Source organism: Zalophus californianus, chromosome 8 (genome assembly GCF_009762305.2).
Source record: "Zalophus californianus isolate mZalCal1 chromosome 8, mZalCal1.pri.v2, whole genome shotgun sequence".
Taxonomy (NCBI): domain Eukaryota; kingdom Metazoa; phylum Chordata; class Mammalia; order Carnivora; family Otariidae; genus Zalophus; species Zalophus californianus.
The window spans coordinates 22,432,128-22,456,934 of NC_045602.1; the positions used below are offsets into that span (position 1 = coordinate 22,432,128).

General features: G+C 47.2%; 1 protein-coding gene across 1 annotated transcript; it reads right to left on the bottom strand.

Moving 5' to 3' along the window:
• Positions 1 to 814: 814 nt before the first annotated feature.
• On the bottom strand, positions 815 to 23,698 carry GTF3C2 (general transcription factor IIIC subunit 2). The gene is made up of 19 exons (XM_027623248.1): positions 23,105 to 23,698; positions 14,148 to 14,415; positions 13,667 to 13,988; positions 12,808 to 13,090; positions 10,500 to 10,594; positions 10,017 to 10,094; positions 9,797 to 9,895; positions 8,478 to 8,705; positions 8,180 to 8,291; positions 7,873 to 7,981; positions 6,759 to 6,784; positions 6,454 to 6,583; positions 4,067 to 4,211; positions 3,800 to 3,961; positions 3,517 to 3,604; positions 2,979 to 3,107; positions 2,394 to 2,546; positions 2,150 to 2,257; positions 815 to 1,858 (listed from the first exon to the last, which is right to left on the bottom strand). The coding sequence occupies exons 2-19, from the start codon at positions 14,389 to 14,391 to the stop codon at positions 1,640 to 1,642; spliced, it is 2,730 nt and encodes a 909-aa protein (XP_027479049.1). The 5' UTR covers positions 14,392 to 14,415; positions 23,105 to 23,698; the 3' UTR covers positions 815 to 1,639.
• Positions 23,699 to 24,807: the final 1,109 nt, after the last annotated feature.

Here is a 24,807-nt window from a genome sequence, read left to right on the forward strand (position 1 = left end):
TAGAGACCAAGGCTAAGAGTCAGGAGCAGGAGCAGGGCTGCCAGCACCAACCTACAGCCCCAACAGCATGGGTCCCCAGGTCCCATCTTTTCTGCCACAGAAGGTGGAATTCCATGATGCAATGTCAAGGGCCTGCCGTGGAGAAGCAAAGCTTCTCTGCAATGGAAGGCACTTCCCTATCAGTCAGCTCAAAAACAAAACCGGCATAACCTGAGCGTGATCACAATAGGGCGGGTACAATACTTGCCTCCTTTGCACTGACGTGTCTTGTGATCCTTCTGCTGCTAATAGTCTGGTTGCCTCCAGGTTCTGTTTCCTCTTCCGTACAGGAAGGAAACTGAACTGCTTGATGCCTTTCTTCTTGACATACGACAAATTCCCTACACCCAAGAGGCAGAAAGCTGTTCCCAGTTATCTGGCCAACCAGTCCACAGTGCCAGTGGGTTTTGTTCCAGGTAGGCACTAAATTAATCTCCACTCCCTTCAGTTGGAGCTGGCTGTGTATTTCCCTTTTTTCTGACGTCATCTACTTCCCCAAACTTGATTGTACTCCCGTACACTCTAAGACTATGGTTTGCCTATTTCTCATTGCTGGGGTCTGTCTTTGGTTAGGAGGCAGTACTGCAGTCCCTATGAGTCTGCAGCACCCCATAAGAGGACTAACGAGAGGAGATGTAACAATACATTACAGTACTTGGGTTTTAAACACCTCCTATACAGAGACTGGAGATAAAGTAGCTAGACATGTTTAATAAGTCAACAATGTGACAGTATCATGAGGGACCAAAAATCATGACGTGTAAAGAATGGTTAAAGTAACTGAAGATATTTAATCTACAGAAGAAAAGACTTGGGAAACACATGATAGCTATTTTTAAATATACTCAAAAAGGCAATCACAGGGAAAAATGACTAGATTTCCTAATACCCATGGAGAAATTTATAGAAGTATACTCTTTGACTTGATATAAAGGAAGATTTTTTAAAACATGACTGCCTAGGAGTGTTCAAGTAGGGTCAGACGACCAGTGATTGGGAATATTTCATAAGCAGGAGCAAGTAAGATCTGAGCCACTGTTCTCCTGGTAGGGTGTTTGTGATGTTCCTCAGTTAAAGAAGTACTATAAGCAGCTTCAGTCCAATAAATTACTATCACCCCTCCTGGGCCTGTGTGTTGGTTACTCTAAAGAGGAAGTTGAGAAGGCAGTAATACTGGATCCTGGAATATAGTCACACAGGAGCCTTCATGTGGATACCCTCTCCAGTTCTCCAAACACCCACTCACGTGTGGTCTCAAAAACACCCAGTACCTTTACTTAGCTTTACCCACTTCACAATATGCTCAATATGAGCAATTTGACTTCCAAGCCTAGGTCAGGCCTGAGTGTTACTCATGAGCCATAGCTGTAGGCTGAGGAGCCTTGAGAGTTTGTGGAGGGATAGCCCCCCCGCCCGCAGGGGGCTGTGATGACAGAAGTCTGTGGAAGGAGAGGTATCTAAGGAGTCCTGGCAAGGCAGATCTAAAGGTCCAGGTCTGGCAGCATCACTATCCATGAAGACCCCAGTTCCTATGGCATTGTGCATGGGGGGCCATTTGTTCCTGGCAGATTTCATTCCAAAGGTCCTGTGTGGACCATGACTAGGGACCGGGCAGAAGGCGATGGCTGGTTGGAGGGAAGCCAGGCCCTTTAATTGGGGAGGACGGCTGGAACATAGCACTGAAGTGGGCTCGACTCTCAAGCTGCATACGGTGGCCCAGGGGTGAGGTGAGTCCACGGACAAAATGGATCCGAACCAGCCCAGACTGTCCCCCAGATACCAGCCATCCATAGGAATCCAGGTTTGGGCTGAAGCGGACCTGGGAAGAGAATTGAAAACAAGAGAGATGTTCACAGTTGGTGCTTTAGGGTGAATCCTAGCTGTAAGGGGGAGAAAAAGGGCGACAATACGAAAGGATAGGACCATGATGGGGTAAGAGAGGCAGGAAAGAGGTAGGTCTATCACGCTCTGGAGGATCAGGTTGCCAGAGCGGTCTTCCTTCCTTCCCTCTGCTACCTTTTCATCCCCCGTTTCATTGATCATAGCTTCAGAGTTGGGAGCAAATGAGAGTGAAGAAGGGTGGAGAAGATGAGAGAGACAAGGTTTTTACCTTGTGAATAGCCTCTAGCTGCAGCCTGTCCAGGCAGAGCTGCGAATGCCCCTCTCCTTCCTGCATGCGCAGCATTGGCTCCCTGTGGAGGAGATCATGGAAGGAACCCTGGGGAGGAGGGAGAAAGCCAGCAGCTTCTCAGTCTTGCATCTTTGTGCTGCAACTCCTTACAATGCCCTACTGTACCAGGACTAAAGTTTTCTTTTTTTAAAATGCCACACCCATTCTCCTGGCCTCAATTTACCAAATCTGTGTCTTGAAAGAGCAAGTAGTGATGGTTGACAGTTTCAGCGTAAGTTCGAGCTTTGGGAGGGTTGGGGGCCTCAGATGAAGTAGAAGAATGGTCTCGACCTTCAGGGCTGTCCTGATACGGCATCAGATCTGCTTTATATATAGGCTAGAAAGGAGACCATGAGATTAGGTCCTACAATACTGGAGACAGAATAAAAGAGAAAATTGATGGGGCGCGCCTGGGTGGCTCAGTCGGTTAAGCGTCCGACTCTTGATCTCAGCTCAGGTCTTGATCTCAGGGTCGTGAGTTCAAGCCCTGCATTGGGCTCCACGCTGGGCATGGAGCCTACTTAAAAAAAGGGAGAGAGAGAAAATTGGTTTTTGGGTAAGAAAGACTTGAAGATGGAAGAAGGTAGTATGTTTAAACACATGCACAGATGCACTAGGGTAGGGGAAGATTATGTACAACTTTGTGCTAAGACTTCCAGGAACAGTATCAGGTCTGGGAGACCTCATCCAAATTTACAGTTCTAACTTAGGAGGTCATGTGGATTAGGACCCAAAAGATGGTGCTACCATTAAATATTCATGTACGTACGAATCTTCTCTCTACAGGTCGCTTGACATTTATTGGGTTCAGTGCCATATCAGGCAATATGGCTGCAATGAGCTCCCCGGATATATCTCCTGCGGCTATTGTCCCAAGCCAGTCGGATCCTGAAAGACTCTAATAAAAAGAGACAGATTTCTTTCATTCATTCACTCACTCATACTGTTTCCGTTCTGTGAGCTGGAAACAGCCACACAGTCTGAAGTGGAAGACACACACACAGAAACAAAAATGAGTTTATCGGGTGGAGGGATGGGGTCACTGGGGGATGGACATTAAGGAGGGCACATAATGTAATGAGCACTATATAAGACTGATGAATCACTGAACCCTACCTCTGAAACTAATAATACACTATATGTTAATTAATTGGATTTAAATAAAAAAAAAGTTTATCCTAACCTTTATCCCTGATGATACAGTTACCACACATCTATCTACTTCTATGCAGAACTACTGCCTCTTCCTGACCACCAGGAGGTGAGTAAAGGAATCGTTTTCCTGTGTAACGAAGATAGGGGCTCACCCAGACAGTGCCTTTTCGAGGAGCAGTGAAATAGGCCTTGAAACCAAGGTAACCAGCATCAATATAATGAATCCCACAGAGTCCATAACTGTAAGAGGAAGACAAAATAAAACTTTCTTTTCTCCAAGACAGCATTCATTTCCCTTTCCCAATTCCTTCCAGAATTCAAATTACCTCAATGAAACAACTCTCACCCCTCCTCACCCTACACTATCTGGCACACTTTGCACCCCAACCCTTAGGGCCTGTCCCTAGAGCTCCTCCCATCTGCATCCTGCCGTACGAGGCATAGCAGTTGTCCTGAGCCACAGTGACACCATTGTAGGGGAGCAGCCAGGCCAGCTCTGTACTCAAGAAGCGCTTGATAGAGTTTATGGGTTCATACGGTCGTCGAAGGTCCCAGAATTTTATTTTGCGGTCACTTCCCGCAGAGACGAGGAAATGACTGTGGAAAGAGGGTAGAAGAGGGAGAAGATCAAATCTGAGCAAGTCTCGGAGCACCGGCCTTCCCGGGCCTCACCTCCCACCCCACAGCTCTCCTGTCCTGTACCTGTTCGCTTTGCACCACTGAAGGGTACGCACAGCCTGGTCATGGGCTAGGAAACACTGGAAAGGGTAGAGCTTCAAGGAGCCGTCAGAGAGCCGTATCCGCTGCAGGGGTGAGTTAGTGGGAAGGTTCCAGAAAACCACCATGCCTGAGACAGGGATAGAATGTATAGATATTACAGGCAAGTTCTCTCTTCTTTTGCTCTAATGTCTTTCTCTGGGCTCCTAGGACCTTTGCCTTTTACCCTCAGATGTGACCCCCTTATGAAAGGATATAGGGATCGTGATTAGCTAGCCAACATTCCCTCTGTGGTATTTTAGCTCCAACTCTCACCAACAAAAAATAGCTCAGTTTGGGACTTGTGATTGAAAGGCAGACTGAATACACCCAATAGCCTCTATTCCCTACTAAATAGAAACAAAGGGATTTATTTTTTTTAAAGATTTTATTTATTTATTTGACACAGAGAGACACAGCGAGAGAGGGAACACAAGCAGGGGGAGTGGCAGAGGGAGAAGCAGGCTGAGCAAGGAGCCCGATGAGGGGCTCGATCCCAGGACCCTGGGATCATGACCTGAGCCAAAGGCAGACGCTTAACGACTGAGCCACTCAGGCACACCCAAAGGGATTTTTTTAAAAGCATAAACCCTCTAGGACAAGGGTTGGCGAATGACAGCCCGTGGGCCAAATACAGCCTGCTGCCTGCTTTGGTAAATAAAGTCTGACTGGAAGAGTGACACCCATTCGTTTACCTAATGTATGGCTACCTTCATTGCTCAATGGCAGAGCTGAGTAGTTCCGACAATGGTCAAACAGCCCACAAGGCATAAAATATTCACTATCTGTACCTTTAGAGAAACGTATGCCAACTCTGCTCTAAGACAGAGAGAACAGGCAAGGAGCCAAAAGCAACAAGATGTAGAGAAACAGAAAACAAATGAACAAATAGAAACTAACTCTGCTGACCCAAAACAAGCTGCCCCCTGACCAGGCTGGCAGAGGAGGAGGGAATCAAAAGCATAACATTGATAAAAATAAAAGACAAATTAAAGAACAGTAAGAATTTATTTTTTTTTAAGATTTTACTTATTTGAGAGAGAAAGAGAGAGCACGAGTGGCGGAGGGGAGAAGCAGACTCCCTGCTGAGCAGGGAACCCGATGTGGGGCTCGATCCCAGGACCCCGGGATCATGACCTGAGCTGAAGGCAGATGCTTAACCGACCGAGCCACCCAGGCGCCCCAACAGTAAGAATTTAATATAGCTGGGGAAACTATTTGTAGCTAAAAACTCAGGAAATGTAGCACCTATGAACCTTTCTTGGAAAAGCTTATTGGCAGCGAACTCGAGCTGAGCCGTACCAGTCACGTAGCAACAAGGGCAGACTGAGAGGGACAGACTGGTGGACATGCGTGATCGTTTCAATGCAGAATTGTAACTCGGGGAATTAAGACAGCAAAACAGCATCAAGAATGATGCCCCCTGATGATGTAAGAATCACCGCACCAAAGGAAACACACATAAAAGACAGAGAAGGACAGGAAGAAGCGTGAGAGTGCTAATTTCCTGACCTCCTGGGGCAAGACTACTGATGAGGTCTAACCGTGAAATTGTTGCCTGTGGGCTTCAACTACCGGAATGCTCTTTATCTATGATCCTTTTCTCTCCCCTTTTAAACCTTGAGAGTATCTTTAAGGAACTAACATCTCTGTGGCGAAGGAACACTTATGGGGAGGTTAGCCCATCTCTCAGTTTCAATTCAGTCTTTCTCTTTTATAAAAATTAAAGTGTAAATAAATTTCATAATTTTCATTTAAAATAGCTTATGTAGGGGCACCTGGCTGGCTCAGTCGGTGGAGCATGCGACTCTTGACCTCGGGGTTGTGAGTTCCAGCCCCTTGTTGGCTGTGATTACTAAAAAGTAAAATCTTTAAAATAGCTTATATAGTATAATCCCATCACTATAGAATGCTCTCACCATCTGATCTTTTTATCTTTATATATGCAAAGAGAACTCCATGAAATGATGTTCATCCACTCTTTTTGTTTTTAAAGATTTTATTGAGAGAGAGCACGAGCAAGTGAGAGCATGAGCTGGGGGGAGGGGCAGAGGGAGAGGAAGCAGACTCCCCACTGAGCAGGGAGCCCGATGAAGGGCTCGATCCCAGGACCTCGAGATCATGACTGAGCCAAAGGCAGACGCTTAACCTACTGAGCCACCCAGGTGCCCCCGTTCATTTGTTCTTAACTATGTTTTTCTGAGCAGAAAAATTCTAGTGACTTTTTTCCTTCCTCTTTGTATTTTTTTACATTGCTTAAACATAATGTCCAGCATTGAACCAAAAAGGAAACCACCACCAAAAAACAAGCATATATAGTTTTGTTTTTTTACCATTATAATAGCCAGCAGCCAGGTGGTGATGGGGCCGGGTGGGCATCCAGGCCAGGCTAAGGCACTGACCGCACTCAGAGGGGTCCGAAGCTTGCATAGACCCTACCTGAAGGGTTGCCACACATTGTACCTGCAGGGACAGAAGAGCAGGGACTAGGGTTAGAGATACTTAACATTTGCAACAAAGGCTCAAATCAGTGTTTAATCCCGCAGAGGGGGAGAGGCAGAAGGAGACTCACTGTGGAATCAGAAAGGGAGGCTCGAGAAGATGGAGCCTTGGCTAAGGTAGCAGGTTCCTCACTCACCTTATAGATGGCGGGCTTCATTGCATCTGTGAGGGAAGAAGAGCAGTAACTGATGCTCTGGGAACAGAGGACTGACGTCCTGCCCTGCCTTGCTCTTAGATCAGCCCCCCTGATCTGACAATGACCTTCCCTGACAGCCATCTCTCCTCCAGCACACTGATGAATCTACCTCTACCTGCCCCATCTTCTTTTCCCCCCCTGTTGTACCTGAGTGTGTCCTTCCTCCTGTCAGAATGGCTAACTGCTCCACTCTGCTCCCTCCCCACCCTCTCTCACCTTTTCCAGAACTTCGCTCATTTGGTTATCTTTCCTTTCTCCTGAATGATCCACCTTCTCTCTCCCTACTGGGTCATTCTCATATTCAGACGTAAATATGCACCACAGTCTTCTAACCAAATGAAACAAACACACAAACCAAACCCTTCTTTTCCCCCTTACTCACCTCCAGCCCCACCCTCATCTATGTGTTCTTCACAGCCAATCTACTTGAAAGAATTGTCCATGCATCTGTCTTCACTCCCTCACTGCCTATTCACTCCTCAGCCCACTCCTCTGCCAGACCAGCAAATATGGGATTTCTCGAGGCTCAAACCTGGGTGCCCTCTTCTTTACATACTCAGTACAGTTGAAAAACAAATTTGACTAACAGGAGCTGCCTCTCACTAATCCCTTCCTCTTCTGGCTCATCTTCAGCTCTACATTCTCTCCCTCTCTCCCCAACAAAGAGACTGTGTTTATGTGTACGTGGCAGTTAGGACAGGAGAGGTCAAGCACAGGACTGGGGGAAGGAGAAGAGTGTGGCAGGGGAGATCAGCCTTAGCAGCTCTTTACACAGCCAATCAGCTGTGGCAGCAGGAGGGGAGAGCCTGAGAGCACAGAGCAGGGAAAGGGGGAGAAGGGGAGTGGGCTGAAAGAGCCCAGTGGTAAGACTGCAGGAGAGAGTACCCCTTGCAGGCTGCTAAAGAGAGAGGTTCAGGACAAGAGGGGTGAAGTCAGAGTGAGTGGGGTGCTAAGTGAGGCTCTGTCCCAGAGGCTGGGCCGGGAGGACTTTCAGGAGAGATGGACAGGGCCGGCTACGGCAGCACCACGTCCCCTGGGCTACTGTGCTACCCACCTGGGGACTGCTGAGCCAGCAGGGCCTCCGGATGGGGCAGACTGAACAGCAGCACCTTCCCGTCGGAGCAGGCAAGAGCCAAGAGGCCCAACCTGGGCAGGAGAGGAGCCTAGAGGGGGAGACCAGATCTGTGCTGAGGCTTGCCGCCTTCAGGGCTTCTCAGAAAACTTTTGAGGTTCTGGTCCCTGGAAACGACAGGGATTTGCTGGGAAAACTCCATCCTCGGCTCTCTGTCAACTCTGGGACCTCATAGGGCCTCTCTGTTCTGCCTGAGTCCTAAGGCATCCCACAACCAACAGGGAGGTACCTTCCGAGGAGTGCCTGGAAGTTCCCATGCTCCACTGGGGCAGAACTTGAGGTCCCAGATACAGCCGTGGTCACAAGCAATCCCATAGACAAAGTGAGCCCTGTTGCCAGGACTGAGGAGAGAAAGCATATGGGGCAAATGGGCAGGGAGAAGGGGCCAAGGGCCGCCAGAGCCTGTGCTCTGCCCCATCTCATCCAGGCCCTCAGCTCCCCTCCCCAGCACCGCCCCCCCAGCTTCCCTGCCCAGGTTCTCTCCTCCTCAACCACACTCCCATGGCAGCGCCCCAGCCCCACCTCACCAGCTTTCCTGTTGCAAGGTCCCAAGGCCCCAGACTTGGAGCAGCCCAGGACCCGAATGAAGCTGGCTCAGTGGGTGTGTCTCATTCATGTCAGGGCTGGAGAAAAGGGCCACATACTGCGAAGCTGCTGCCCCCTCTGGCACCGGACACCAGTCCAGAGCCCAGAGGGGCCCCCCCGTGAAGAAGGACACATCCCAGCGTTCTGGGTGTGCTGTGATCGAGCTAAATCTAAAGAAAAGTCAAAGATGGGATGAAGAAAGGAATTAATAGAAGGTATTAAGGACTTCAGTAGGTGAATGGATAAATTAACATCCAAACAATGGAATATTATTTGGCACTAAAAAGAAATGAGCTATCAAACCACGAAAAGGCGTGGAGGAACCTTAAATGCATATCATTAAGTGAAAGAAGCCCACCCGAAAAGGCTCCACACTGTGTGATCCCAACTATGGCACATTTTGGAAAAGGCCAAACTATAAAGACATCAAAAGATCCGCGATAGCGACGGTCAGAGGGGTGGGCAGGATGAGCGGTTAGAGCACAGAGGATTTTTAGAGCACAGAGGATTTTTAGGATACTCTCTATGGTATCCTAACAATGGAGACGGGTCATTACACATTTGTCCGAATCCACAGAATGCACAACACCGGAAGTGACCCCTAATGTAACTTATGGACTTCGAGTGCTGCTCTATCAGTAGAGGTTCATCAATCAGAACACACGTGCCCTCTGATGGGGGATGTTGGTAACAGGGGGGCTGTGCATGTGGAGGAGGGAAGAGGGGGTATATGGGAGATCTCTGCACCTTCCTCTCAGTTTTGCTGTGAACCTAAAACTGCTCCAAAAAAATTAAGTCTTTAAAAAAAAAGAAAAGGTAATGAGGACAGAATGGGAGCTCCAGCTCACACTGGTATGAACTGGCCTAAGCAGAAGGTCTATGGGTGAGAACAGTCCTGAGCCACCTATCTGTGTCTGCCTCCTTTTCTTCCAAAGCCTGTCTAGCTCTAGTTCACCTTCAAAGATGAGAGGCTGTGTGTTCTGGTCTACTACAGTGTTCTCTCCAGGGCCAGTCTGTCCGGGTCTATCTGAGTAGATGTGACTTGGTAAACTGGCCCTCCATCTCCCTCGCTTCCCTTAGTCTGGCCAGCAGCGATGAGCACTGCAAATTAGAGCAGGTTAACCAGATCTAGCCAGGACTCCTACCTTGGGACCCCTTGGAACACCATCAGGGGAAGAACAGGGCCAATCTGTCATCCCTCTCAATACTCATTTTTCCTATTTCTATCTCCTAGAATCAGAAACAGATACACAATCTTCACCTGTTTATTCGGTAGAGTGTGCCATCCTCAGGAAGTCCTTCCCGCTGGACAGAAAACAGTGGAGACTTCTCTTCCTGGGGCAGGTAGGGAGCCGCTTCACTGGGGGCAGGCGAGAGAACAGCGTGATTCTGGAAGTTTCACCCATCCCAAGATTCCCTGTCACCCTCCTGTCTTTAGGGGTGTCACCCCCTCTCAGCTTTAGAATATCTCTTCAACTTACAGTTCAGATAACAAGTGCCACTTCCAGGCCAATGGAATCCATTCTGCAAACTCCCAGTATGAATGCTTCTGCTCTCGGCTGGAGGAACAGAAGAAGCATTAATGAAGGAAAAGAGAAATTCTAGAGCAGTGCTGTCCAGTAACCCTTTCTACAATGATGGAAGTGATCTATCATCTGTGCTGACAGATACACTAGCCACTAGCTCCAAGTAGCTACTGGGCACTTGAAATGTGGCTAGTGTAACTGAGAAACGACTTTTACTTTTAATTAATTTTAAATTACATTTAAATGGCCAAACACAGCTAGAGTCTACTATGTTGGACAGCACAGCTCTGGAGCTCTTGCCTTTGGAGCAGTGCCTTTTAGTTATGAATGTCTTCAGTGTCCTGCCCTGGGAGTGCCCTCTTTCCCGTGGCCCCACTTCTAGGTGGTCCTTTGCACGCCACCACCTTCTCATCCCCAGCCCCCTTCCTCAAGTCTCACAGGTCCTTGGTGAGATGGAGGCACTTCCAAACAGGAGCCATGATGTGATTTGGTAAGCCATTGGGAGCCATTCCCCGGCAGTGTGGCTTCTGCTTCTGAGGAACGAATGGGAAAAAAGTATAAGTTAGGGAGAGACTTTTAGAGATAAGAGAAAGTCCCCAGAAGGCAGCTTTCCCAGCTTCTACTTTTCTTGGCAGCTTCCTCTCTGACTTATCAGATCTTAAAAGACTGATGTTTCCGCCATTACGATGACTTCTCCACCTTCTGCTCCCACTCCTCCATCAGAACTGCAAAGCCTGTTACGTATTTTCTGTTCACCTTCCTCAGCGTCTCCATGGCATTTGGTTCAGAGGACTTCTATTTGCTTCCTAAAACCCCTGTCCCATGGGATAGTGTCTCCTTATTCTTCCTGCCTCTCTGATATTCCCCCACCGGCGCTCCCTCCTCTGACAGGTTTGGGTAATGATGGTGTTTCCCAGAGTCCCTCTGTCTTCTCCTCAACCCTCTATACATATACTCTCATCCCATGTCCACAGCTTTGACTACCATGTTTGACTTCTTAGTAAATGTAAACTTTACCCAGTTTTAGCTTTCCTACGAATTCTAGACTTTTACAGTGTGGTGCCAACCCATATTATAGAGCCTAAGGCAAAAGGAAAATCAGTAATACAGTTCCTGTCTTTATTTAAAACTTTGATATTTTGTTCACCATAAATTTGTTGTGTTTTTTCTTTTTTAAGATTTTATTTATTTATTTGAGAGAGCGAGTGCGAGAGACTGAGAGCACCAATGGGGGACGGGGCAGAGGGAGAGGGAGAGGCAGACTCCCCACTGAGCAGGGAGCTCAACACGGGGCTTGATCCCAGGACCCCAGGATCATGACCTGAGCCTAAGGCCGATGCTTAGCCGCCTGAGCCACAGAAGCACCCTGCATTACCTTTATTTGTTAAAATGTTGCATCAAAATATTTATCTTGATTACTGAGGGGTTTGGTGTTCCCTTAAATGTTGCGCTTGAGACAAGGAAGGCACATGTCCATGCACACGACTGGCAACCAGACATCTCCAGTAGGACGGCTCACGGCACCCAGGGACCTCCAATTCAGCATGTCAGAAAATGAGCCCATCACCTCCCCTGCTCACCCTCACTCCTCCCACGCTCCCACCGTTCCGCTGTCCCAAAGTCCAGCACTTAAGAGCACCATCTAAGCTAGGAACTCCTACTCCTTCCTTTGCAGCAACTGCCAAGTGCTGCTAATTCTCTGAAATGTCTCTTGTACCTGCCCCTCACCTTGGCTTGCTTCACAGCCTGATCCAGGCTCTCCCTATCATGACCTGGATAACCGAAGCTGTCTTCTGACTGCCCACTGCAGACTGACCTATCGTCCTAACTGATCACGTTATTTTTGTACTTAAAAACCTCTGTTGCACAGAGTTTCTGTGATGATGAAAATGTCTTGGGAATGGGTAACAGTGATGGCTGCACAACACTAGGAATGGGCTGACGCCACTCAGTTGTACTTTTTCGGGGGGGAGAGCAGAGGGAGGGGGGGAGAGAGAGTCTCAAGCGGGCTCCACGCCTAGCACGGAGCCTGACACGGGGCTCCATCTCACAGCCGTGAGATCATGACCTGAGCCAAAATCAAGAGTTGGATGCTCAACGGACTGAGCCACCCAGGCGCCCCCAAAAATAATTTACATTTTTAAATGGCAAATTTTATGTTATGTATGTTTTACCACAATTCAACAAACACACAAACACCTGTGTTGGCTCCTACCAGTCTGTCCTTCCATCTCCTCGAGTTTAATGCCCCACTGCTGCCCCCGCTGGTCCCGCAGGGCATTTCTATACCTTTGGGAACTTGCCGAGGGCTCTCAACAGCTCTGCCTGCTGCGGTCTTATCCTGGGAATTCCCAGAGACCACTCTCTCTGGCAAACTCCTGTTCACCTTTCAAGACCCAGCTCGGCCATCACTTGTCTGTGAAGCCCCAGCAGTTCACTGCCCTCCTTGGCACGCCAAAGCATTTGGTTCCCACCCAGGGAAGCCCTCATCACACGGTGGAGTCTGTGAGGCAGGAGGCTGTCTTAGTCACGTGTGTTTCCTAGTGCGGAGGAGGCACTCGGTAGCTGAGTGAGCGACCTCATGCACTTACACCGCCAGCCCCCGCCTGCTCGGCTCTTTCATCGTTTCTTCGTTTACTTCTTTTGGCCATCAGTTACTAGGCCAAAGCTTTCCGCTAGGGCACCCTGCAGATCCCCCTAACAATCCCTCTGCCTCCCCATTCGCTTTCTTGTTCACTCAGATTACCCCTGAAGTGGATCCTCGTGGGGTGCTTTGAGGCACCACAGGCTCAGGGTCAGAGGAGCTCTCGCTTGGGCCCTCGCTTTCATCTCCATCTTCAGCCTCAACCTGGAGAACAAAGTCTTCATCCCGTGCGGCGTCATCCTCCTCTCCACCTTGACAGGCTGCCTGCTGCCGGTTTTTCTTCGCTTTGGCGGGGCTGCTCACCTTGGGGCTCTCAGGACAGGGCACTGGAGCGGGCAGGGCCGTTGAGAGCTCTTCAGCCAGTTCCTGAAGGTACAGAAGTGCCCTGCGGGACAGGGCAGAGTCAGAGCAAACACTTAACGGAGAACCCACTTTTCCAGACACTTGGCCGATTATCTCACTGGGTCTGCCCAGTGACCCTGTGAAGCAGCTATTCATTTCCCCTCCCCCTTTGATAAAGAACCAGAAATTTAGGGAAGTTAAGGGACTTGGCCAAGGGAGGGCTCAGATCACACATGTGGAATCTGAACCCAGGTCTGCCAACTCCAAGTCCAAGGCACTTGCCCTCTACCACAGTCAGAGATCAGTAAGAGCCCAGAAAAGAATGGGAGGGCACACAGAGACCAACAGATACTGGGCGGGGAAAATCGCAATGAAGACCTAGAGGAAACTGAAAAATGTGACAGGAAACAAGGCACAGAAAGCAATCTCCTGGACAAACTCAGCAACAGATAAAAAAGTTGCTGTGATAAGAGCTAGAAGATGGCTCAAGTCCCCAGAAGCCAGACGCTACCCGCTGCTTACCTGACAACTCGTCACAGCCTCTCAGCTCTCCAACATCTGCCCCCGCCAACCCTTCACCCCGACCGCCCTCCACCAAGCTGTGCCCCACAATCCTTACACTTGGGCAGCCCTTCGGCGGGGTCGTTCCCCAGGAGGGGTCTCAAAGTCCTCAGGGGGCCTCTTTGGAGGTGGAGACTCTGGCTGATCAAGGTCTTTGGACAACTTCAGCAGTAGCAGCTCTGCCTTGGACCTTCGACCTCGTTTCTTAGGCATGGGGGCGGATAGAGGGTTGGATTGATCTAAGAGACCAGGAACCAGAGGGGCTGATGGAGGATTAGGCTGTTGGGGCCTTTTGGGGCCTTTCCGTGTGCTACCACCTCTCTTCCGGCCAGGCTTTGAGGCCCTAGGCTTTGAGACCTTTGACATCTCTGAAGAAAGATCTGTAGAGAAGAATATGGGTGACACGAGAGCAGAGCTCAAACCTCCGTGGGACGGATTACACCATACCCAGGTCGGTAAGATCTTGTGAGCTCACCCTGCTCTCTTTTACCTTAAGCTAAGCACGGGGAGATAAAAATAGGAAAGGACACGGTATATACCTTGCTGTTCGAGTCTGGAGAGGCTTTCTTGTTCTGCAGGGAGCCTCCTCTCATCAAGAGAATCCTCAAATCCAGGCAAAGGTGGAGGCAAAGACATCTCTATGGAAGCCTCGGCACTAGTTTCTGAAGAGGCCTTGACATCAAGCTGATTTAGCACCTCTTGTCCCGGAGACACTACCACAGTCATGTTCCCCACGGGGCCGGCCTCCCCCAGGGCAACACAGCCGACCCCGCAGGTATCCATCAGCACCCCCTAAAATGGCTGCCCCTGCATAGAGACATACACATGAGTAGAAGGCAAAAGCTATTTGCACCGGCTCAGAGTTTTCTCCTTTCCTATCTTTTCTCCTCCCATCCCACCCACCGCCCACCCCCCAGCCAGAAACCCAACCACTCCCTGATCACTCATTCCTTTCACAATAATTACTAAGCATCTTCTATGTCAGGTACTGTTCTAGGAACTGGTAACATGACAATAAACAAGACAGACAAGGTCCCTGCCCTCATGGAACTTACACACTAGCAGAGCTAGCAATAAACGGGTAATAAGAAAGCTACCGTTTATTTATTAAATCCTTACTATGTGCCAAGCATTATATTCTTCGGCCAGTTTAATTTAAAGCTCTTAAGTTTACTCGTAAGGATAATGCAGTGAATGAACAATCATTCAACTTCTTTCCTTAAAACCCAATGAAATGAATCACTGTCTTCCCCTCAAAAAATAAAAAGAGAGGGTGAAAAAATCTTCCTAAACCTCCGAGGAATAGACTACAAAGAATAGCTGCCGAGGGGTGGCTGGGTGATGGACACTGGGGAGGGTATGTGTTGTGGTGAGCGCTGTGTGTTGTGTAAGGCCGATGAATCACAGACCTGTACCCCTGAAATAAAAAATACATGATACGTCAATAAATAAATAAATAAATAAATAAAAGAATAGCTGCCGATACATAAAATTTAGACCAAATTGAAGGAGGATGCCTAGAGCTAACATCCATCTTTGTGAATACTAGTCAAGGAATAGATTTATTTAATAATAAGTAAGAGTTCTCTAGTGCCCTGCCATTAATTTTTTCCTTGAGTAGGGGAGGTGGATGGCTATGAGATAATTAAGGAACATCCTACCACATTAAGAGACCTTTCCCACACTGAAGAATGGACTAAAAAACTGTCATGAATCCTTTTTTTTTTTTTTTGAGAAAAAGAGAGAGAGAGAGAGAGGACTCATGCATGCACCAGAGCAGGGGAGGGGCAGAAGGAAAGGGAGAGTCTCAAGCTGACTCCTGCTGAGTGCAGAGTCTGAAGCAGAGCCCAAAGCAGGGCCCGATCCCATGACCCTGAGATCATGACCTGAGCCAAAATCATGAGTCAGTCACTTAACCGACTGAGTAACCCAAGCGCCCCTCTTCATTCTTTTTTTCCAAACCCAGAAAATCATTTGTGCAACCATGGGCAAAAGTAAACTGATAGAGATAAACAAAACACTGAACACCAAACCAAAAAGCTGAGCAACACAGAACTCTGCAAGGGCCCAGTTTTTGGCCAGAATAACCTGCCTGTCTATGACAAAGGAGAAATAGCTCAAATCTCAGGAAGGAATCCCCCATAGATCTGTATATGCCTTAAGGATGTTTAACAGAACCAAAGTAGTATACAATATTGCTTCCAAAATGCCTAGTGGGCCACAGGAATCAGAAGGAATTGCTTTTAGGGCGCCTGGGTGGCTCAGATGGTTAAGCGTCTGCCTTCGGCTCAGGTCACGATCCCAGAGTCCTGGGATCGAGTCCCACATCGGGCTCCCTGCTCCTTAGGAGCCTGCTTCTGCCTCTGCCTCTGCCTCTCTCTCTCTCTCTCTCATGAATAAATAAATTAAAAAAATCTTTAAAAAAAAAAAAAAGAAGGAATTGCTTTTAAAGGCTACAGAGTAAGAGACTGAAATAAAAGAAACACAAAGAAAAGACCTACAAGATGACATAAGATATGACTATAACAATAACCAAAGATCAATTCATCCATTAAAAAAATAAAATAAAATAAAGATTTGGATTGACTTAAAAGCCAAACTATGGGGCACCTGGGTGGCTCGGTCAGTTAAGCAACTGCCTTCGGCTCAGGTCATGATCCCAGGGTCCGCATCGGGCTCCCTGCTCGGTGGGAGGCCTGCTTTCTCCCTTTCCCACTCCCCCTGCTTGTGTTCCCTCTCTCGCTGTCTCTCTCTCTGTCAAATAAATAAAAATCTTTAAAATAAATAAATAAATAAATAAATAAAAGCCAAACTATATGCTTTGAAAGAGATGTCTAAAACAAAGGAACTCAAAGAGCTGGAAGTCAAAAGATATAAAAATATATAGGGCAAATGTAGGCACAAAGAAAACAGGAGTTTTGTTAACAACAAAGTTGAATTCAGGGGAAAAAGTATTAAATGGGACAAAAAGGGAATACTTGATAATAAATAAAACTTCAAATTATATAAAAGATAAATGTCATGAACTCTTAATTCATCAAATGACATAGCATCAAAACAAAGCCAAATCTTCAGGAAATACAAGAACTACTTCTTTTAACCACTGACCAATCAAGTAGATAAGGACAGAGAAGACATGAATAAAATGATTATTTGACCTCTCTATTGGTCAAGGTTCAGCACACAGAACAGAATCCTCTCTAGCCAGTTCAGCTAAAAGGGATTTATTACTGGGTATTATTACATGGTTCACATCAGTGTCTCCTAAAGCATGGTCCTGGCAGCATTAGCATCCCTTGGAAATTTGTTAAATGCAGATTTCCAGGGGCGCCTGCGTGGCTTGGTCGGTTGAGCGGCTGCCTTCGGCTCAGGTCATGGTCCCGGGGTCCTGGGATCGAGCCCCGCGTCCGGCTCCCTGCTCAGCGGGGAGCCTGCTTCTCCCTCTCCCTCTGCCTGCCACTCTGCCTACTTGTGCTTTCTCTCTCTGTCAAATAAATAGATGAAATCTTTAAAAAAAATAAATAAATAAAATAAAATGCAGATTTCCAGTCCTATCCCAGACCTACTGAATCAAAAACTCTGGGATGGGGCCAGCACTTTTTGTCTTCACAAAGCCCTTCAGATTACTTGGATGCACAGGCAAGTTTGAGAACCACCTGCATGCAGGATCATTGGGAGGGTTGGGGGTGAGGAGGGGCAGTTTAGGAACAAGTGCTGGTCAAAATGGGAAGTTGTCTGGCAGCTGCTAGTTCAAGAACCACAAGACCTCTCCTACGCCATGATGAGGAGGCACCTGCGAATCATGAACGGCCTCTGCACTGATCAGAGAGCGACCTGACTCAAGAGGGAAGACCCTGCTCGGCTCCCAGGTCCACAGTCATACCCCTGCCACAATCTGAACTGTCAAAATGTATGGCCTGCCTCTCTCCTCTCTAAACTCGGGTCCAAATTTGAGACCACATCTGACTGGCAAGACCTATCATATTCAGAATCTTGGATGGAAAAAAATTCCAGGAATTGAAATTTCTAGCTTTCCAGGCTATCAAGTGGAGGTTTTTTCCTTCTCTCACATCCCACTGACCCCACTGTAGAAGGTGGGATCAGTGTCTTGTCAGTTCCTCTCCAAATGCACTTGTAGACCAGCAGTCCTCCCTATTTTGTAAAAACTGTTCCTTTGAAGCCCGTAACATTCAGCTAACCCACTGCTACTCACTCACTGTAATACACTGGACCTTGTCTCACAAATCCTTTTAACCTCTAAAATCACAAAGACATCCCACTATCTGATCACAACCTCCCATCATTATATCTAGATTGCTTAACTACGATCACTTTATCTATTCTTCAGCCATATCAAGCCACCATCATTGATGTCTCCAGTTTCTCCCTGTGTTGGCCACATCCTATCTACCTTAGATGCCTTTATTTTAATCAGACTTTTGTTGATAGTATAAAGTTCCTTTCTTGTCTTTTTGTTCCACAGGACTGGCAAAATTTAAGCCCTGGATGAACCAACCATCCTTTTTCTCTATGCGTGCATCTAAGCTGCCGGAGTGCTAGCAATCACACTTTCTCTCTTGTCAGCCCCCACATTCCCTCACCCCCAACCTCTGATCCCCTGGTTCTCAGATGATTTTGCCTCTGATTTCCGAAACAAAACCCAAAGCCATTATGTGGGACATACTTCGACGTCTGGTCAAGTAGCCTAACATTCCCTGCATCTGAACCCCTCATCTACTTTCTAAGCCCAACTTCCACTTGTGTTCTAGCTCTACTCCCCCATCTCCTAAGGACACTGGAATTGTTTAGCCTTTTCTTTTACATTGTTTGTTTCCCAACTGCATTTACATGTCTCTAATTCTCATCTTAACACACACACAACAATCCTTCAACCCAAATTCTTCCTCCCTCTCACAGTCAAACTTTTAAAGAGCTGTCTGCCCTTGATGTTTTAATTACCCTGCTTCATTTTGACTAGGATATTGCCCTCCAACTCATCACTGAGGCTGAAGTCATCAATAGTTGCTGGGTCAACTAATGCAATGGGCACTTCTCAGTCTCATTTAACTCGATCTCTCAGCAGCACGGACGCTACTGACCACACCTTTCTTGGAACATTCTCTTTTCTTCAGAGGCAGTTTAAGTGCAATGAAGTTTTAGATTTTTACAAACTTTTCCTCGATCTTTTACAGCTGTCTCACTCACACCTATTTGGCAGCCTCTTTGTTTCTTGGCAAATGTACCTCTTTTTTCTTTCCAAAGCATTCAACTTGGTTTGCTTTCTTTTCTTTTTTAGAATTGTTTTTATAAAACTTTTAGTTGACACAAAATACTTGTAAATACATGTAGAATGTAAAGAATAACGAAGTACCTATTTATCTGCCACATTTCAACTTAGCTTTAATAGCAACAACTCTTTCATACTCAAATTTCTTTAAAATTTAAACATATCACAATTATATAAATATAATGACAAATTAACTGCCATAAAAAATGTTGAGAACCATTACAATGATCTTGGCAAGCATTCAACTCAATCAGTGGAGAGAGAATGACCAGGCCTATAGGAGAAAAGCCTATAGGCTTCAAGCATTCAGTGTGCCACGGGCATCAGTCTGTACACTCTACAGAGGAAACGGGGAATGTCAGTTAACACAGGGAGCTAGTTAAATAGGTATAAGTTGAGAACTTCTATGTATGCCTTAAGGATTTTCCACATCAGTACACACACACACACACACACACATATATATATCTCATTCTTCCTAGTTACTATCCAGTGTTCCTTAGAATTATAATTGTACCCATTTTACCACACCCTTGCTAGTCTTTAATTTTTGCCAATCTAATGCATGAAAGAATTCTTCCCTATTGTATTTATTTGCATTGTCCTGATAATGATTGAGGTTAGCAACTTCTTTTTATCTGTTGGACATCTATGTATCTATCTATATGTATTTTTTTTTAAGATTTATTTGAGTGAGCGAGCAAGCGCAAAAGCACAAGGAGGGGGGAGAGAGAATCTCAAGCGGACTCGTTGCTCATTGCGGAGCACCACATGGGGCTCAATCTCATAACACTCAAATCAGGACCTGAGCTGAAACCAAAAGTCAGTTACTTAACTGACTGTGCCACCCAGGCGCCTGGAACATCTATATACATTTTTTTAAAAGATTGTATTCCTTTGTCTGAGAGAGAGAATGTGAGCACAAGCAGGGGGAGCAGCAGGCAGAGGGAGAAGCAGGCTTCCTGCTGAGCAAGGAGCCCAAAGTGGGACTAGATCGAAGGACCTGGGATCATGACCTAAGCCAAAGGCTGTTAGACACTTAACCAACTGAGCCACCCAGGGACCCTCATTTTTTAAAAAAAGATTTTATTGGGGCGCCTGGGTGGCTCAGATGGTTGGGCGTCTGCCTTCGGCTCAGGTCGTGGTCCCAGGGTCCTGGGATCGAGTCCCGCATCAGGCTCCCTGCTCCTTGGGAGCCTGTTTCTCCCTCTGCCTCTCTCTCTCTCTCTGTCTCTCATGAATAAATAAATAAAATCTTTAAAAAAAAAAAAAATAAAAAAAGATTTTATTTATTTCTTTGTCAGAGAGAGAGAGAGAGGGGACATCTGTATTTTTTAATGAATTGCCTGTACATATAATTTGCCCATACCTCTATAGGACAAATCAATCTTTTATTGATCTGTGGAGCTGCTATTTTTGTTGCAAATACTTTGTTTCTACTTTTTAAAAAAGATTATTATTTTAGAGGGGGGAGGGGCAAAGAGGGAGAGAGAGAGAATCTCAAACTGACTCTTCACTGAGCTTGGAGCCATACCTGAGGCTCCATATAATACCCGGAGATCATGACCTAAGCTGAAATCAAGAGTTGGACACAACCGACTGAGCCACCCAGGCGCCTTTGTTTTTACTTTTTAAAAAAACTTTGTTTCTTGCTAAACTGAAGTTATATTTTCTGAATTAAATTTCTCAATCTTTTCCTTTATGAGTTGTTTTGTGTCTTAAAAGGCCATTTCCTACCCTAATATAAACATATCCTATTTTCTTCTAATACTCTCTAGTTTGAATCTTAAATGTAACTTTTTAAGATTTTATTTATTCATTTGAGAGACAGCGAGTGAGCACAAGCCGGGGGGAGCAGCAGGCAGAGGGAGAAACAGACTCCCTTTTGAGCAGGGACCCTGACTGGGGATCGTGACCTGAGTCACCCAGGTGCCCTTAAATGTAGCTCTTTAGTCCATGTGGAATTCTCTTGTGATAAGAGAAATGAGTATTTATGTACTTCATATCTGTCTCACTTGGAAGTTTCATAAGGATCTTGGGGCATCTGGGTGGCTCAGTCGTTAAGCGTCTGCCTTCCGCTCAGGTCATGGTCCCAGGGTCCTGGGATAGAGCCATGTCCGGCTCCCTGCTCAGCAGGAAGCCTGCTTCTCTCTCTCCCTCTCCCCCTGCTTGTGTTCCCTCTCTCGCTGTCTCTCTCTGTCAAATAAATAAATAAAATCTTTAAAAAAAAAAAAAGTTTCATAAGGATCTTGCCTGACTCACTGTTGAATCCAGAACCTGGTTACATGGTTAAGTGCAATAATAAAAACTTTGTTGATTTAACGACTAACCTCTCAAGCTGCAAAAAATCCCTTTAAGGATTCACTCCTGTAGAAGGCAGCAGCAGGGTATGGTGGTCAATTTCCATTTATGATTTCACAATACAAATTCCAGACACAAGTAAAGGAAGGAATGTTTAATAAATTTGTGCTAGCGTTTATAGAAGTTTCTTTTAAAAAAAAATTTATTTGACAGACACAGCGGGAGAGGGAACACACAAGCAGGGGGAGTGGGAGAGGGAGAAGCTGGCTCCCCGCGGACCAGAGAGCCCGATGCGGGGCTCGATCCCAGGACCCCGAGATCATGACCGGAGCGAAGGCAGACGCCCAACGACTGAGCCACCCAGGCGCCCCTATAGAAGTGTTGTTTTTTTTTTTTAAGATTTTATTATTTATTTGACAGAGAGAGACACAGCGAGAGAGGGAACACAAGCAGGGCGAGTGGAAGAGGGAGAAGCAGGCTTCCTGCCGAGCAGTGAGCCCGATGAGGGGCTCGATCCCAGGACCCTGGGACCATGACGTGAGCCAAAGGCAGCCGCTTAACTGACTGAGCCACCCAGGCGCCCCGAGTTTATATAAGCTTACATCTGCACCTCAACTTGTTTGCAATACTGCTTCAAGGCTGCCAGGATTTCCCCAGTCAAGGAAAATAATTAGTTAACACAGTTCCTAAAGGATGGAATTACTTTAAACACATTGGTCTAATACACTGTTTCCCAAAGTGTTCCTATGGTGCACCTGGTGCTATGCAGGATGATTTTAGTGATACAAAAATGAACGACTTTATCTAACTATATTTATTTTAACTTGTATGAAAAACTCTAGCCCATGGGGGCGCCAGGGTGGCTCAGTCACTGAAGCCTCAGACTCTTGATTTCTGCTCAGGTCGTGATCTCAGGGTCGTGAGACCGAGCTCTGGAATCCGGCTCCCCGCTGGGCTTGCAGCCAGCTTAAGATTCCCTCCTCCCTCTGCCCCTCCCCCCAACTCCCCTCCGCGCGCGCGCGCGCTCTCCCAAAACAAAAACAAAAAAACTCTCGCCCATGAAACCCATGGTTTCATCTGTCTTGCTTTGATTGAGACTAAAGTACTTAAACTTGAAAAACAAACCAATTTAAAGAAAACTATTAAGAAAATAATAGTACATTAGATAAGAAGGGATGGCAAAAAGTAACCAAGGAACAGGAATGGCTTAAGTTTGTTTAACAATACGCCGCTAGGGCGAATAGGCTTCGCCATACACACTACACCTCTCTAACAAAGTGAGTTACCACGGGTGGGGCTGAAGTCCCCTCCTCCGCCTTCCCCAGCAGACAGCCTACTTGCCGCGGGACAAAAGCACCAGAAGGGAAACATAACTGGCCCTTGGCTGCGCCAATGGGGTTGGAGCGCGCGGGGCACAACCCCGGGGTTAGAAGAGCCTCATGGAGGAAGAGGATGGGACGCAGCAGAATGAGGCTAACCCGCTACCACTCTAGGAGTGATCGCCTGCCCTTCCTCAGTCATGGGTGTGGGGGCAGCTTCCACCACTAGCCTGCGTTGGGAGCGAGCCCTGAGTTTTCTGAGGCTCAGAACTACTGAAGGTTCGCTGAGTCCGAGGGATGGAATGCAAGCAGCGCCGCGGCCGGGACACAGGATGCCGTGTTACCGCACCGCGTCGGGGAAGAAGGCAAGAGCCGTGATTAGCAGGGATGAGGGATGTCTGGTTGCACTACAGGGAAGGAGGTGGGGAGTGTGATAGTTTCTGTAGCAGCGCGGGGGCTGCAGGTCGCGATGCTATGCAGAGAAGGAACAGCGGGGTCGGGAGTTGGTTCCCAATATCTTAGTGCTATGGGAAAAGGAGGAGGAGGAGTAATCGTGGGGCCCCCGCTCACCCCGCTGCGGTACACTCACCCTCACCAAAGTCCTTCCGGAAGTCCAAGTTCGAAGATGGCGCCGCCTGTCTGGTCGCGGTTTTATGACGAAATCTCGTAGCTACTCTTTATTGACCCCCTCCCCCCACCCCCCTGCCGCCAATGCACAAGGTAAACATGTGAGCTTCGTGGGTACTTTGGCCCGAAGACGTTTTCTCAGACTATGTATTCCATAATGCAGTGCGGCGAGAGTCCCGCGCCCTTTCGGAGCTGGCGAGGCTCCCGGGCTTTAGCCGCGCGGGGGACGCTGCGTGGCCTTCTGGGAATTGCAGTGTCAAGAAAGGAAGATTGACGCCTGCGCGGTGACGGCCGTCGCGCCCCGCGGGTTCCCAAGAGGCCTGTACGCGAGCATCGAGTGTAGGGCGCGCCTAGGCCTCGTTGCCGCTGAAGCCTGCCTAACCGTCAAGACTACCGGCCGTGTAGCGGACAGGGCCCGGCTGGAGTGGGAGTAACTACCCCGGCGCCGTCCGAGCTGAGGACACAGACTGAGAGACAGAGGAAGCCTAGCCGCCGACTGTCAGAGGATGACTCGGGCCTCCGCCGCGGGCGGCCACTCATGAAGCCAAGGATGGGCGCTACAAAAACACAAACGGGTTGGGAAAAGGACACGGAAGGGAAACCAGTAGAAAAGCCTGGCGTGGGGACGCCGTAATGAGCCTCAGGCTTGGCCCCTGGCCTTAGTTGGGCATAGGCCTTGCCCCACCCACTCCCTCCCTGGGGAGATGGGATGCGGGCGGACAAAGAACGTTAACAAATTTCTGCCTTTTCCTGAGACATTTAAAACCATATAAACTTTACAGGTGTCCGCATATTAACTAGGAGAGTTCAGGATGTATACATAGGGACAGGAAGGGGTGGAGTAAACCAGTCTTTCCCCCCAAAATTTCACCTATTAAATTCCCTTGGTTACACAAAACATTTGAGAAATACGTGGGAGGAGCTAGCTAAGACTTAAAACTGAAGACTCCCTTCCACCTGTCTCCACATCTACGCAATCAGTTCCTTGTTACAGATCCAAGATACTTTATATATTTACACACATAAGCAAATGCATATATATCTTTCCCTTTTTAATTCAAACCGATGACACACACTGTCCTGCATCTGGCTTAACTGAGTGTACTTTGGAGATTGTTCCATTTCGGTACATAAAAACCTTCCTCATTCTTTATGATGACTGCTTAGTAATGATACAAATGTAGGATACAGTTGACCCCTGAACACAGGGGTTAGAAGTGCTGACCCCTGTGCAGTGGAAAATCTGCATATTAACTTCTCCCCCAAAACTTAATTACTAAATACTAAATAGCCTGCTGTTGACTGGAAGTCTATAAACTGTCAACACATTTTGTATGTCAATATGTATTATATCCTGTATTCTTACAATAAAGTAAGCTAGAGAAAGGAAAATGGCAAAAAAATCCCAAGAAGGAGAAAATACATTGACAGTATTGTAACAAAAAAATCCATATATAAGCAGACCCACACAGTTAAAACCCATGTTGTTCAAGGGTCAACTGTAATTATCTTGTTCTTAATGGATATTTAGGTGGTTTCCAGTCTTTTGCAAGTATAAACAATGCTGCTATAAATCATCTTACCTCAAACATCTGCAACTATATAGGTAGGTAGCATAAATTCCTAGAGGCAGAATTGCTGGACCAAAGTTTTGATGCATTTGTA